The sequence below is a fragment of the Takifugu flavidus genome, chromosome 17 (assembly GCF_003711565.1).
Source record: "Takifugu flavidus isolate HTHZ2018 chromosome 17, ASM371156v2, whole genome shotgun sequence".
Lineage (NCBI taxonomy): Eukaryota > Metazoa > Chordata > Actinopteri > Tetraodontiformes > Tetraodontidae > Takifugu > Takifugu flavidus.
The window spans coordinates 1,196,011-1,211,208 of NC_079536.1; the positions used below are offsets into that span (position 1 = coordinate 1,196,011).

Sequence of the window (15,198 nt, forward strand, 5' to 3'; positions counted from 1 at the left end):
AAGCATGACCTACGTCGCCGAGACAAGTCAGAAAATCTCTTCTTTTTAAGTTCATGAGGTATAATTTAGGTAATATTTATATTTATAGGTAAGGTAATATTTATGCCCAAACTTTAAAGAAGACAAAATATGTACATGAAAGTACATTAGTAAAGTATTTAAATACACATTGAAACTAAATGTGCAGCAAACTCAGGTGATTTAACTGGTTCCGACGTGAGCCTGTAATTACAGCCGGTCACCAGCAGAGGGCGCGCGTGGGTCAGGTGAGTCAAAAATCTGGTTTTTATTAATTTCCTAAATTTTTGCCTCGGCGGCTGGTTTCAGGTGTGTTTGATCTCTAACTTTCTTTGCTCTGTCATCTGGGTCTGTTTTATATCAGAACCGGGCAGCACACGAGCTCTGATTGGCTGAGAGTTTGAACGTTTCTGGGGTTTTTCGCTCCACCCGAACATAAATGATATTTTAGGGTTGTTTTTTTTCTGTGGACCAGACGTTCAGAACCGGGACCAGTCAGAGACCCACTTTTTTACCCACAGCCCCTCTATCGAAACCGAGAAAGTATTAACTGGATAATTTTGCTTTTACCAGGAGTTTTGGGGCCGCCTGGACTTTTAAACAATAACAAGTGACTTTTTCCAAACTTTGGTCGAATCCGAACCTCATGGCGCTCATGTGCAGGCAGATCATCGGCAGCGGGGCCAGCTGCGCGGGCTGGGCGGGCCTGATCGTCGCCACGGCAACCAGCGACTGGGTCCGAACCTGCGACTACAGCCTGGCCGCCTGTCTGCGGATGGACGAGCTGGTGTCCAAGGGCCTGTGGGCCGAGTGCATCATCTCCCCGGCCCTGTACCACTGCGGGGCCCGCGAGCAGATCCTGACCCTGCCCGGTGAGACCCCCCCCCCCCCCCGGGGCCCATCAGAGATAACAGAGATAACAGAAGGGTGTTATTGGTCTCGCGCTGCTTCGAGTTATTTACTGAGTTTTATCATCAGTGAAAAAGCTGCTTTAGAAATGGGAACCGGGTAATTTGGTGCTGACAGACAGTTACTGAAAGACTGTTTAGTTCTGTCTCTCTACCTGTCTCTCCCTCACCCCGCCTGTCTCTCTCCCTCACCCTGTCTCTCTCTCTCCCTCACCCTGTCTCTCCCTCACCCCGTCTCTCTCCCTCACCCTGTCTCTCCCTCACCCTGTCTCTCTCTCACCCTGTCTCTCTCTCCCTCACCCTGTCTCTCTCCCTCACCCTGTCTCTCTCCCACCCTGTCTCTCTCCCTCACCCCGTCTGTCTCTCCCTCACCCCGCCTGTCTGTCTCTCCCTCACCCTGTCTCTCCCTCACCCCGCCTGTCTCTCTCCCTCACCCCATCTCTCCCACCCCGCTGTCTCTCCCTCACCCTGTCTCTCCCTCACCCCGTCTGTCTCTCCCTCACCCTGTCTCTCCTCCCTCACCCTGTCTCTCCCTCACCCCGTCTCTCCCTCACCCCGTCTCTCTCTCCCACCCCGCCTGTCTCTCTCTCCCTCACCCCGTCTCTCTCCCACCCCGCCTGTCTCTCTCTCACCCCGTCTCTCTCTCTCACCCCGTCTCTCTCTCCCTCACCCCATCTCTCCCTCACCCCATCTCTCCCTCACCCTGTCTCTCTCCCACCCTGCCTGTCTCTCTCCCTCACCCCGTCTCTCTCCCTCACCCTGTCTCTCTCCCACCCCGCCTGTCTCTCCCTCACCCTGTCTCTCTCCCTCACCCCGTCTCTCCCTCACCCTGTCTCTCCCTCACCCTGTCTCTCTCCCTCACCCTGTCTCTCCTCACCCCATCTCTCCCTCATCCTGTCTCTCCCTCACCCTGTCTCTCCCACCCCGCCTGTCTCTCCCTCACCCCGTCTGTCTCTCTCCCACCCCGCCTCTCTCACCCTGTCTCTCTGCCAGCGTACGTGCAGACCTCTCGGGCCCTGATGGTCTGCGCCTGTCTCCTCGGGCTCCCTGCGATGCTGCTGGTTCTGATGTCGATGCCGTGCATCAGGCTGCAGAACGACTCGTCCGCCATCAGGCAGCGGCGCTCCCGTGTGGGCGGCGTCCTCTTCCTCTGCGTGGGTGAGGAAACCTGGAGTCCAGACGGGAGACAGCCGCTGAACACCTTCTAACCGGACCTCTCTTTCAGCTCTCTGCGGCGTCATCTCCACCGTCTGGTTCCCGGTCGGGGCCCACAAAGACGGGGGTCTGATGTCGTTCGGCTTCTCCTTGTACGCCGGATGGGTCGGCACCGCTCTCTGTCTCCTGGGGGGGGTTATGATCCTGTTCTGCCATTTCCTGAGCCCCGGAGGCCCGATGAGAGAGAACAGCTTCTACTTCTCCAGACAGGCGAGCCGGGCCGGGCCCCTGGAGCCGCCGGGCAACCACGCCAAGAGCGCCAGAGTCTGAAGACGGTTCTGATCCCAGCCCAAAGTTCTGCCTTCACAGCTTTTACAAAGTTTGAGACGAGCTCAGCAACAACACTCAAAAGTACTTTTATTGGTCTGACTTTGCTTTGAAATCCTTAATGTTTAATGATTTTAAATATATTTAAGGAGGAAAACTGGCTGCATATTAAAATACAGATTCTTTTTCTTTTTAATGGCTTAATGACAAAACTGCTAACTTTCATGTATTCACTTAATCAACGTTGTCTTATATATCTCAAATATCCAGACTTCTGTATCTTATATATCATTTAGCATGAATGTGTTCCAGTATATCAGCATTAATAGGATTATTTACCCTCTGACCTGTATCACTGTTTTAAACTTCTGTCTTATTAAGAATGTAATCAAAGTATCTTTACTGTGTATTGTGTACATTTCTGTTGTATGAAAAAAAATGAATAAAGTTGAAAAAATGTGAGATTTGCTGAAAAACTATTCACTCAAGATGAGACATTTACTCCTGAAAAGGACACTTTCATCCCACACGTGTTTAGTTTCTGCAGCTCCAGCCCAAAAGAGTCACGTTCACGGCTTCAAAAAGTCAACACGAAGGTGAGAAAACAGATAAACAAACAAACAACCCCCCCCGAAACTGACGATTGTATTGATGAGGGGTGATTGGACAGATCAATGGATCCGATCTCACCAGTGAAGCATCTACTCAGTCGTCTTCGCCCATATCAAACCCATGGTTGGTCCTTCCTCTGGACCTGCCCCCGGGGCCCAGACACGGACCTCCTGGTCTGGCCTGAAAACCTTCATCTCCATCACGCTGGTTCTCCCGGGCCTGCTGCTGGTAGCCGTAGCCCCTCTCCCCCGGCGCCGACCAGCCCTGGTACGTTTGCTCGTCCGGGTCGTGTGGGTAAAAACCTTCGTCGGCAGAGAAGGTGTCGTCCAGCTGGTCGTCGTAACGCTGGTAGGAACTGGCGTGGGCCTGCTGCTCCAGGGCGTCCAGCTCCAGGGTGCTGTGCCACATCCCATAGCCGCCGTAGATCAGTAAACCTGGGGAAGGTGTAGAGAGGAGGTCAGGTACCGGCCTCCACACATGGCGTCACCTCTGGCTCTAGCTCTGTCTGAGGAGGTCACTGTTATGGACGGATGCAACGCTTGAACCACCGGGGAAAACGGCGCTCACCTATGAGGCACCAGACGGCGAAGCGGGCCCAGGTGAGGGGCGACAGTTTCAGCATGAGGTAGCTGTTGACCAATATGGCCGCCGCAGGGACGAAGGGCACACACGGCGCCATGTAAGGAAGTCTCCGCCCACTTTCTGGCTGCTGTAAGATGGTGATTAGAAGCTTGACCATGGACCCCAGCATCAGCGCAGCCATCAGGCCGGAGAGGACGGCTGCCACGCCAGTCCCCTGCTCAACGCCAAATATCACGGTGGACCAGAGGAGGAAGGACATGAGGAAGAGGAGCACGGTGCAGCGGGTCACCACGCGGCCGGTCGCCGCCGTGGGCCGCTCCGACAAACTGGGCATCCCCAGCCGAAGCTGCAGCTCCGGGTAACGGGCTCCCAGGAGCCTCCGCAGCAGGGACGGCGGCCCGGCGTGCAGATCCTCAGTCACGCCCGCATGGTAGGACGACCCTTCGTCCTCCGGATCTCCCATCATCTGCTCACTGTTGCCGGGGGAAGCGCCGTCGCCGCGGCGCCCGACGGGGTCGGACTCCTCGTCCGGCTGGTATCGCAGCAGCAGCACGCACACGCTCACCAGGGTGTAGGCCAGCAGGGTGCCGATGGACATCATCTCGATCAGGTCCCGGAGGCTCACCAACAGGGCGAGGAGGGCGGCCATGCTCCCCGACACCACGCACGCCACCGTGGGGGTGTGTGTGAGCGCCGACACGTGGGACAACACCCTGCGGAGGCGGTAACAGGGTCAGATACCGGCAACAACCGCCCGGCTGCCGGCGCCGCCTCACCTGAAGAGCAGACCGTCCCGGGCCATGGCGTAGATCACCCTGGGCATCGGGAACAAGGAGCCCAGGAGAGAGACGGTGAGTCCGGCTATGGAGCCCACCGCCACGGTGTATTTCCCCCAGAGGAAACCGTGAACCGCAAACATCTCCATCAGAGGGGCGGAGCCATCGATCAGGCTGTAGGGAACCATGAGCGTGAGGATCACACTCACCTGCGGACGGAAGAAGGGAGGTTAAAGAGGTTCTGGAGGCTCCGCTGATCCAAAGAGCGTCGGAACGGACCGTCACGTAGGCGGTGAGGCAGGTGACCAGCGAGGCGGTGATGGCGTACGGGATGGAGCTGTTGGGGTTCTTGGCCTCCTCTCCTGTCGTCGCGATGATGTCGAAGCCGATGAACGCGTAGAAGCAGGTGGCAGCTCCCCGCATCACCTGCGCGGCATCAAAACATCAGCGGGGCGGATTTTAAAGACGCCCGAGAAGGTGGACGGCCGGCGTCTCACCCCTGACCAGCCGTAGGGCAGGAACCTGCCCCCCTCCCAGTTACTGGCGGAGAGAAAGAAGAGTCCGGCCACCAGCACGAAGACCCAAACCGCCAGGTTAACCACATTGAGGACGTTGTTGAAGCTCACTGAGTTCCGAACGCCGAAAGCGATGATGACGGTGACCAGCAGGGCGATGAAGAGCGCCAACAGGTCAGGATACGTGTCCTCGCCCTGACCTGGAACCACCACCACGACTGTCAGTGGGGATTTATTCATCTGGCTGCAGGTTTTTGGACGATAGAACCTGAAGGTACTGACCCAGTCCAGGAACTGTGCCCAGGTGTGTCACTATGTAGTTGCTGATGCTGTGATTGGCCAGTGAGTCGAACATGCTGCTGAGGGCCGACGCCCCCGCCGCCGTCCCGATCAGGTACTCCAGGATCAGGTTCCAGCCGATGAAGAACGCCACAAACTCGCCGACCGTCACGTAGCTGTAGGTGTACGCGGAGCCGGTCGTCTTTGGGACCCGCACGCCGAACTCTGCGTAGCACACGCCTGAAAACCACCGGGTTAAGCGGGTTAAACTCGGCCTCGGTGAAATACCTGAGAGCTGAGGGTCACCTGACAGGATGGACGCCGCGGCTGCGATGATAAACGACAGGATGACCCCAGGCCCAGCCGTCGCCTTGGCGACCAATCCGGCCACCACGTACATGCCCGTGCCGACACAGCTGCCCACCCCGAGAGAAACCAGGTCCGCGGTGGTCAGAACCTTGGCGAGCCCAACTGCCGACCCCTCAGAGAGCTCGGTGAGGTCGTCGGAGCCGGCGGCCATGGAGCCCACGGGTTTGGTCCTCCGGAGGCGGGAATAGAGATTGTAACAGGCGTCGGTGAGAGACAGCCGGTGGAGCCACGCCGCCATCGCTGGACCTGTTTGTGATCTGGGTCTGGGTCTGGGTCTGGGTCTGGGTCTGGGTCTGGGTCTGGGTCTGGGTCTTCTGTCAGTTGTTCACCTGGCAGCGACCATCGTGGAGTCAGGCTGGTTCTTCCAGAGCCACCGAGGAAGAAGAAGAACGACAGAGAGAAACACACGAGTACTACTGAGGTGAACCACACGCAGGTACCACAACACACACACACAAACGTCACGGTGACCCAAACTTCCGCAGGATGTTGAACCGAGCGCACCCACCTGCTGCTCCTGAATGAAGGCGCAGGTGAACCCCCGCGACGCCGAGGATGATGGGATGGCATCGGCTGTTCTCCCCGCTCGCTGGTGTGAGACGTCCGTCCTGAAACATTCATGAAGGGCCCGAGATCCGCTTTCACGACGGAAACACGTCGCCATGGCAGCAACAACCGGAGCAGAGCTGAGCCCAAATCACACTTTCAGCATCGGCTGAACTGGAATCGATGAATGATCCATCGTGTGATGATCAAACGGGATCTTTTCCAGACCTCCTTCATGAAAGGAGGTGGAGTCATGTGACCAGGCTGATGTACTATTGATCAGCGTGTGTGTTAACTTTGCACTGCAACTGTGTACACACAGCTGGGAACTGAGCAGGTGTGTGTGTGTGTGTTAGTTTAGAACAGTGGACACTTTCGGTACTGCAGCCAACAAATTATAAGACCCCAAATTCTACTCCTGCGGAGGAGAGGAGACGAGGAGACATAGGAAGGCACCATCGACGCACCTTCAGTCATTGCAGAAAACACACAGAAAACACTGATCTGTGTGTTTCGTGTGCTCGTGTGGTGAAACTAAAAACTGAAACATTATTTAATGTAACATCACTGAAGTATTCGCGTGTCATTGACTGCACTTGTACAGTCTGTTTACCTGGACTCACTCAGACATCGTAGCATAAAGACACTTGGATTACAGAAGAATTATGAAAACTGGGCAGAAAAATTCTTAGTGGAACAACTCATGAGCTGGGAACTCCACCTCTAACATTTCAGTTGTTTGTTGCTTCCTGGGATTCTTTTTTTTGTGCTTTTGAACCCAAACTGATGGAAATTCAAGACATTTTATTGTGCATTTTAGTACACACACAATATAAGTATCATTATCTGCACATTCACCTTCCCCACAGCTTTATCGGTGCTTTTCCTGTAATGTGGAGTTTTACAGAAGCTCGGAGTGAATCCACAACCTGAGTATGACGATCTGAGGCGCCGACACATTCTTGACTCTGTGGTTTATACGTAACAGATGAGGGAGCAGGACTTGGTCCAAACAGATGCACACGTTAAGGGTTCGTTTCAAATTCATTGTGCCCATCTGGACGATCCAGACTCTACTTGCTTCTTTACACACCTTAAAGGTAGAATCCTATCGATGTATTTAACGTCATCCTCTTTGTTCAGTAGTCACGAGTCTCTCAGTGCTCATCACAAGGTAAAATTTAAATTAAAAATATAAAAATCTTTGATATTTATACAAATAAAAAAAAACTTTCTGGGTCACAAACTCAGATGAACGTCAAGGTTTTTAATTCCAGATATAAACATTGATGATTGTTATCCCACTAATTATAAAATATTGAGCCGAATAATTTTCATCGCCTGCCGGCAGCGCCACCTGGTGTTCATACAGAGCATTACACCCGGATTTTTCACCTGTTTTTGTTTAGAAATCAGCAAAATGAGTCTTTTCTGAGAAAATGGAGATTCAACCTCTGAAATGGAGTTAAACATTAATATGTTCGGTCTGATTGTGTCTCAATTTTATACTTTACGACTCACACACTGAACCGTCTCCTGCAATAAAAAACTATTAAACCGACAATTTATTCTCTTCGACTAATAACTTAATTGACTCAGTGAAATAAAATCTAAATGGATCTAAATGTTGCATATATTTTCAAATAAAACAAGGCCAGAACAGAATTTTTGGTTACTTTCAATATTTTATTCTGCAGACAGGTCACGAGATTCACTCATCTGCCTCCGACTCGTCATCCTGACTGATCTGGAAGTATCGCAGCTCGTACGTCTCCTTGTCCGACGCCACCACTCTCAGCCAGTCCCGGAGGTTGTTTTTCTTCAGGTACTTCTTGGTGAGGTACTTCAGATACCTGAAAAACGGAGGGTTTTATTAATAACCCAAATTAGACTTCTAATAAGGAATTAATTCAAATATAGAACTTCTCTTCACCTTTTGGAAAACTGCTTCTCAGATGTGACGTTGATCTTGTTCTTCATGCGGCCAACGTGGACGATGTTGCCCAGATTCCCTGTTTTACCATTGACCTTGATCCTCTCTTTGAGGAAGGTTTCCTATTGGGAATGAAACAATGATGTGCTAGGGAAGAGAACCCTAGCTTATTGGGAGCTAGGGAAGAGAACCCTAGTCCAAACACAATTAACAACATGCCCATAACTTGCATTTTGAAAGTCAGGCAGTCATATTTAGCCAAAATATATTTATAAATATGAAGGTTTTTCTAATCCCATAAAATCCCAAAATGCAACCAAATCAGAAAAGCTAATAGAATCTCTCATTTCCCAAATTTAAATGCCTTGACTAAGAAACCTACAAAGTTTGCAGAGTCCAGAATCCCATCCTCCACTGGGTGGGTCAGGTCCAGTGTGAATTTCCACATGGCTCCTTTTTTGGCTTTCTTGCCAAAAGACCTTTTCTGTCTGATCTGTGAGGTGAAAATTGGGTTTTCAAATGTATTAAACTTTTACGCTTTATTACATCTCATAGGCAAACAAACTGGCAATGTCGTTGCATTTGCTGGGGTGTGACCTAGACGTTGGGTTAAACGTTACACTTTGTAGAGTGCAGGATATTTTATATATGTGCATTAAAATCCCATTGGAATGAAATACTTCTGTAACACGTGTTAGATCGCGGCAAGCTAATGCTAAATCTGCTAATACTCCCTTTTATGTCTAAATATATCAGCTTAACTAATTATAAATCAACAGTGGACATAAAACTTTGATTCAAAGTACGGCTATTTCACGAAAAAAGTAAAGAATAGAAGCACATTAACGTTGAATTAACAGAAATTTTAGAGAGCAAGTGAGGTTTACCGGTGCCATGTTGCGAGGTTGAACCGGAAAGAGAGAGCAGGATGTGACGTGTAGTGACGTAGTTCCGGTCGGGTGAACGCTCTTACCAAATATGGCGTTTTCAATGACCTCAATTTGTTGCGCAGCAGTGCAGAACTACACCCGAAGCATAACATTTTCCATGAAAATTAATGCTTCGACATTTTTTCCCCCATTATAAAATGTTTTGACGAAGCGAAAGCTGGACGAACGTGGTAACTTTTCAGTTTGAGCTTAGTGAAGGTAACTCTGAAAGTTACTTTTAACCGCACCTGGCTCGTACCTTACGAGAAAACACGCTGATCAGTGGAATCTGAGGGGTTTCCTTTTTTTGATGCAACTTTATTAAGTATGAGCATTCGGACACGACTTCAGAAATTGAAAGTGAAACACCAGACCTCTCGTTCTGGTACCTATGATCCACAGAGGAAGACATTTTGTAGCTGAATGCTCCAAGAAATGACAGTTTCAGCAGCTGTTGGAGCTAATTCAAGTCCAAAAGTCAACGTGGAACCAAACACACCCTGATAAACCCTGCTAGCCTGGTCAATCATTCCAGTTCAACCTGTTAAAAACCCGAGTCTGAGAGCAGATCACCTGGTTCAACAGGAGTTCCTCATCAAGGGCGACATCAGGAACTGGAAAAACCGATGGCAGAAACACTTCAGAGTCAGTTTTTACCCTGGAACCATCAGTCCTTTAGGGGCCAGTCTGAATGGTTTCCAATCATGTGTCATTTTCTAAGGCTGGTTTAAAAGTGTTTATTTCTTGTTCTCTACCAGAAGGTTTAGAACCACCACATAAATGGAACACACCCAAAACATTATGAAGGTTAATAATTATACAATGTCAAACAGCCAACGTGCTCTGCAATGAAGGGCTGGGGAAAACATCAGTTTCAGAAAACCCTGAAGCTACCAAAAGAATTTGAAAGATTTAATGATCATTTTCTCACAAATACACCAGATAGCAAAACGGGAGGGTTTTTAAATCATGCATTTATCAACTTTGAGGAAAAAAAACTCATTTGCATTTACTAATAAAAGATACATTAGACATCAGACAGCGCGTGTGATTGTTGTCAATTCCGTTTTATTTTATATTTTTTTTGCCATTTCCAGTCAGGTGACAAAGGCCTCGAGTGAAGTTTGCAGCTCTACCACCCTCCCCAACCTGATGGAGTCCCTCGAGAGAAACACGCCTCACTACAAACTGCCTCCCACATGTTGGAGGCCCACACCACTACGCAAAACACCTCTGAAAAGATGGAACACTTTGTTTGGAAGGGGGATTCGGGGCACGTTGGACACTACTACCCCCGGTGGATCAGAAGCTCGAGTGTTAACTGCCCCTCCAACCTCAGAGACAGCCAGGTGGGGAAATCACTTTTGTTTCAGATATCAGGAGACAAAATTGCTAAATTTTCTTGACATGCTGGGAGGGGTGGGGGGCTTTTGTTAGGTGAAGACCACTATTCCAGCTGTTGGGAGGAAAAAACTCAAATTCACACAGGAGCTAAAAGCCAGAGCTGGACAGTGCTACGCCCAAAGGTTCCAGATAAGCTACACCCCCTCCCCCACTCATTCAAACCAAAACCACACCTCCTCCCCCTTAAAAAGGCTAGACCTGCTATTTAAGAATATAAAAAATAATCATACAAAAGCTGAATCCCGTCGTTATTTTAACATTCAGGAATGTGAGTGGCAAACCAACAAGGCAAAGTAAGCAGCTGATCATTAATCTGAAGTCGTTTATACGAAGATCAAACCAAACGGCGGTCGGGTCGAGGGAACCATCTCGATGGAAAAGAGAAACGGGAAGGTGAGAGGGGGGGGAAAGACCATGATAAGAGAAATCACAACAGAATGAGGTCGTCTGAAGGCTGGCGCTTTGGTGGCAGAGCCAATGAAAATGCAAGAGACTGGTTGTGGGAGGAGCTTGTTGCCTGGGCAGCAAAGTCCATCTCCTTTATTTGTTTCCCATGGTCTTGGTACCGATGGCACACTCCTCCCCCATGGCAGACATTACAGAGACCTGCAAATGACATCAGGTGAGGACCCAAATATTCACCAAAAGATCCGCGTGATAAAACGATGCAGGACTGACGTGAACATGTATTTATGGAGACAAAAAAGTTCTGATTCGGTTTCTACGACAGCTGACGCAACTTCATGTCGATAAAACTTTTTCACGAAATGTTTGAAAGTACAAAAACCGACCAACGGCGCCGGACTTACATAGAACTCCTCGCTAGCCTGAAACTTCCCCATGATTTCCTTTCCGACCTCATTGTCAGGGACACGCAAGTCCTCCCTGATGTCGCCGTTGTCACTCATCAAGGTCATGTAGTCGTCGGCGATGTTGAGCAGCTGCGCCAAAGAAATTCAGACAATTCAGAGTCGCACAAAGGCATTCGGCGGGCGAAGAGGCCGAAGGCTGAGCTTTCAGTGGCTGGAGACGAGCGGCGGTCGGCTTCTCTGGGAACGCACCATTAGCATCTGGCCGTCGCCAGCTCAAGACCTCTGGCAGGTCCGTTAGCACGACCACTCTATGGTCAAGACCTCTGGCGGGTCCGTTAGCACGACCACCTATGGTCATGACCTCTGGCAGGTCCGTTAGCACGACCACTCTATGGTCAAGACCTCTGGCAGGTCCGTTAGCACGACCACCTTATGGTCAAGACCTCTGGCAGGTCCGTTAGCACGACCACCTTATGGTCAAGACCTCTGGCAGGTCCGTTAGCACGATCACTCTATGGTCAAGACCTCTGGCAGGTCCGTTAGCACGATCACTCTGTGGTCAAGACCTCTGGCGGGTCCGTTAGCACGACCACTCTATGGTCAAGACCTCTGGCAGGTCCGTTAGCACGATCACTCTATGGTCAAGACCTCTGGCAGGTCCGTTAGCACGACCACCTTATGGTCAAGACCTCTGGCAGGTCCGTTAGCACGACCACCTTATGGTCAAGACCTCTGGCAGGTCCGTTAGCACGACCACTCTATGGTCAAGACCTCTGGCAGGTCCGTTAGCACGACCACTCTATGGTCATGACCTCCGGCGGGTCCGTTAGCACGACCACTCTATGGTCAAGACCTCCGGCGGGTCCGTTAGCACGACCACTCTATGGTCAAGACCTCCGGCGGGTCCGTTAGCACGACCACCTTATGGTCAAGACCTCTGGCAGGTCCGTTAGCACGACACCTTATGGTCAAGACCTCTGGCGGGTCCGTTAGCACGACCACTTTATGGTCAAGACCTCTGGCGGGTCCGTTAGCACGACCACTCTATGGTCATGACCTCTGGCGGGTCCGTTAGCACGACCACTTTATGGTCAAGACCTCTGGCGGGTCCGTTAGCACGACCACTTATGGTCATGACCTCTGGCGGGTCCGTTAGCACGACCACTCTATGGTCAAGACCTCTGGCGGGTCCGTTAGACACCACTCTATGGTCAAGACCTCTGGCGGGTCTGTTAGCACGACCACCTTATGGTCAAGACCTCTGGTGGGTCTGTTAGCACGACCACTCTATGGTCAAGACCTCTAGCAGGTCCATTAGCACGACCACCTTATGGTCAAGACCTCTGGCAGGTCCGTTAGCACGACCACCTTATGGTCATGTTCAGACTTTGACCTCCTGGATTTAAAACCCAAGCATTCAGAAAAAAGGTTCATTTTCCTCCACATTTATGGAAATCCTTCACCTCAAATGAACTCCGATGGTGCAGTTATTTTGCAGTTTAATACTCAACTTTAAGCATAATGCGAGTTCAACGACATACTTTGGACTCAAACTGGAGATGTGAAGGTCGAGATGGGAGTTTTAAATCATTTCTGTAGTCTGGGCGCATGGGAGGTGTTTAACTATTCAAGTGGTTGCCCACAGAAACGGAGCGTTTCAAACTGGATTACCTGGTATTCTGTCCTCTTGATGGAGGGGACATCCATGTTGTGGGTGGAGGGGCACATATCTTCATACTTCTTGTTAGTAAAGATGTCAATACCAACCAGGTTCACCTGCAGGACAAGAAAGTATCAGTGAAGATGAACTCCCAAACAACCATTTTGAAATTGCGGAGAATTTTGAGTAGTTCTTTAGACTAAATCAACCAGATTAACAATTCAGTGTTCAGCAACCATAAAGCAGAAAACAAAGGATGGAAAAAATGCTAACGTTACCTTAGCATGTCCGTGCTTGCCGGTTTTTGAAGTGGACATTTCCACGATTTTGCAGGGATGTCCCTTCAGCAACACGTAGCCGTTCTTGCGCAGAGCAGAGCACTGCATCGGGAAGGTGGCGGAGGCACCAGACTCACCAGTCTGGAAATCAAATCCATCAGGATCTGCCATGGTGCTTTTTGTCAGGGGCGCTGCAGAGGGAAAACACGATTCAAACTATAATTAAAGCATCTTAAGTTACCAGAAACCTGATTGTACATGACATTTAATGCCTTATGGTGCTGCCAACAGAGGAAAAAATAGACTGCAAGCTGTAATAAAAACCCAAAGCTCATCGCTAGTAGGGAAACCTGAAAAATATCGAGCTATCTGAAATATCTGGATGCTGCTAATTGAGTGATAAACAGGTGGTAGAAGTCAAATAATCGTTTTAAATTCATTTGAGCTAAAAGTTTTAGATTCCCCATAACAAATAGAATGAAAATTCTGTTTATAGTGGCACCCATCTACCCTTCAAACCACCATTTTATACATTATAAAGTATTTATGAGACTCTAAACTACTGAAAGCAGCAGCCACAACACAACTGGTTCTGGACAAGCTGGGAGGTAGAACAGATGTTCTGGGATCCAGATTAACACCAAGGACCTCATGATTGGCATGGATCAACCTTTCTGAATCATCTGGATGGCTGGTGGGGATATTATTTTTGGAACCGCTTTGGAAAAACAGCATTGATTTATTTATAAAGGCCTTCCAACAAGTTTAACCCCCCATCCAGGGAGGGCCTGCAGTCGGTTCCGATTGGGGTTAGGATTAGTTGGGATTTGCTTTTGGAACGCACCATTCTGTATTTTAGCGATGGTAAAAGATTTCTTGAGCTCATTAGTCAATTAGAGCAGATTGGGAGCGTTTAATTAGGCTTCCTTCCCGTTAAAATAGCCCCGAAACGTTGTCAGAGAGTAACATAGGTTGACAAAGTTGTCAGAACATTGACCCAACACGAGGGGCCGCAACTCTGGGCCAAGTTATTAACCCAGCAAAACTCCCGACAATTCACCAAATACTTCACGCTTTAAAAAAAAATAAAAAAAATAAACGTTTGTCGGATTTTCTTTATGTAACGTGCGTTACTGTGCACACCAGGGTTAATTTAGCACTTCATAAGTGTATTAGCATTAGATAGCGAAGGGGGGGGGGGTAAAAAAAAAAAACCCCAAAATGTGACGCGTCACATTTATATTTGTCTAAAATAATCGCAGTTTAATTAAACGCAGTATTAAAATGTTGGCGTGGAAACAGGCCGAAGTGCGCTGCTGTGTCACCGACACCGATTACAGTAATACCGTTAGCTAACGGGAAGCTAACTGGCGGCCGGGCACGCGTAGCGCCCCATTCAGCTCCGTCCAAACCGCACGGCTCCCCGCTCGGCTGACAGCGCCGAGGCGGCGATATTTTAGCGGATCACTTTCGAAAGAACGCGCGACAAACGGAACTCGGACCGGGGATTGTAAGCGGAAAAATCGGCGCCGAGGCTGGCGAGCAACTGTACGCGACCGCGCCGCCAAAGGCCGAATGTTTCTTTGATTAGACCCGATAAGGCTAACCCAACACGGACACCCACACCCTGGCCCGGGCCGCCGACAGAGCAGGGGATCCGGGCCGGTTCCGTTTATCGAGGCACTACACCAACAACGGTTCTTTTTTATCCGACTTAACTTGAGCGAGAGAACCGTTAAGTCCCCTAGTTACCCCCCCAAGGCAGAACCACGCGCCATGCCACACTTACCTTCCACGAAAAAGAGGACCGAGAGTGCGCATGCGCGGCCAACTTCACTGCAGCATCCGCCGAGGAAGAGCGGAGGGGCCGGGGCGTTTATGAGTTCCGGTCTGAGGCCGACAGAAAGGGTTGCCAGGTCTGCCAACACGCCCGACATGGCAACCCACCGAGGGTGGACGAGATCAACGTTAAATGTCAATGGAAAGTTCCTCTTCTCTGGTAGAAAAAGCTGGTAAACTGCTGACAGCTCGAAATGATGGTGCAAGAGGCCCTGTTTTCATCAATGAGTAATAAAAAGCAACAGCACAAGAGAAA

At 50.0% G+C, this 15,198-nt stretch overlaps 4 protein-coding genes across 5 annotated transcripts; 1 reads left to right on the top strand and 3 right to left on the bottom strand.

The window, feature by feature from the left end:
- The first annotated feature begins 99 nt into the window (after nt 1-99).
- cldn11b (claudin 11b) lies at nt 100-2,870 on the top strand. The gene is made up of 3 exons (XM_057013439.1): nt 100-890; nt 1,920-2,084; nt 2,152-2,870. Exons 1-3 carry the CDS (start codon nt 665-667, stop codon nt 2,409-2,411), a joined length of 651 nt encoding a protein of 216 aa, XP_056869419.1. The 5' UTR covers nt 100-664; the 3' UTR covers nt 2,412-2,870.
- Nucleotides 2,871-3,024: 154 nt separating this feature from the next.
- Nucleotides 3,025-6,349, bottom strand: LOC130514075 (probable cationic amino acid transporter). Of its 2 annotated transcripts, XM_057013438.1 has the most exons (8): nt 6,050-6,349; nt 5,479-5,902; nt 5,176-5,412; nt 4,876-5,093; nt 4,658-4,804; nt 4,379-4,587; nt 3,588-4,315; nt 3,025-3,454 (listed from the first exon to the last, which is right to left on the bottom strand). In XM_057013438.1, exons 2-8 carry the CDS (start codon nt 5,777-5,779, stop codon nt 3,114-3,116), a joined length of 2,181 nt encoding a protein of 726 aa, XP_056869418.1. In that variant the 5' UTR covers nt 5,780-5,902; nt 6,050-6,349; the 3' UTR covers nt 3,025-3,113. The 2 variants fall into 2 exon arrangements, with proteins under 2 accessions (XP_056869418.1, XP_056869417.1); XM_057013437.1 differs by having other exon boundaries at nt 5,479-6,349.
- A 1,403-nt stretch (nt 6,350-7,752) lies between these two features.
- On the bottom strand, nt 7,753-9,025 carry rpl22l1 (ribosomal protein L22-like 1). Its single transcript, XM_057013705.1, has 4 exons — nt 8,908-9,025; nt 8,403-8,513; nt 8,021-8,142; nt 7,753-7,940 (listed from the first exon to the last, which is right to left on the bottom strand). Exons 1-4 carry the CDS (start codon nt 8,914-8,916, stop codon nt 7,799-7,801), a joined length of 384 nt encoding a protein of 127 aa, XP_056869685.1. The 5' UTR covers nt 8,917-9,025; the 3' UTR covers nt 7,753-7,798.
- A 970-nt stretch (nt 9,026-9,995) lies between these two features.
- Nucleotides 9,996-15,055, bottom strand: eif5a (eukaryotic translation initiation factor 5A). The gene is made up of 5 exons (XM_057013704.1): nt 14,893-15,055; nt 13,104-13,294; nt 12,837-12,941; nt 11,163-11,294; nt 9,996-10,959 (listed from the first exon to the last, which is right to left on the bottom strand). Exons 1-5 carry the CDS (start codon nt 15,038-15,040, stop codon nt 10,894-10,896), a joined length of 642 nt encoding a protein of 213 aa, XP_056869684.1. The 5' UTR covers nt 15,041-15,055; the 3' UTR covers nt 9,996-10,893.
- Nucleotides 15,056-15,198: the final 143 nt, after the last annotated feature.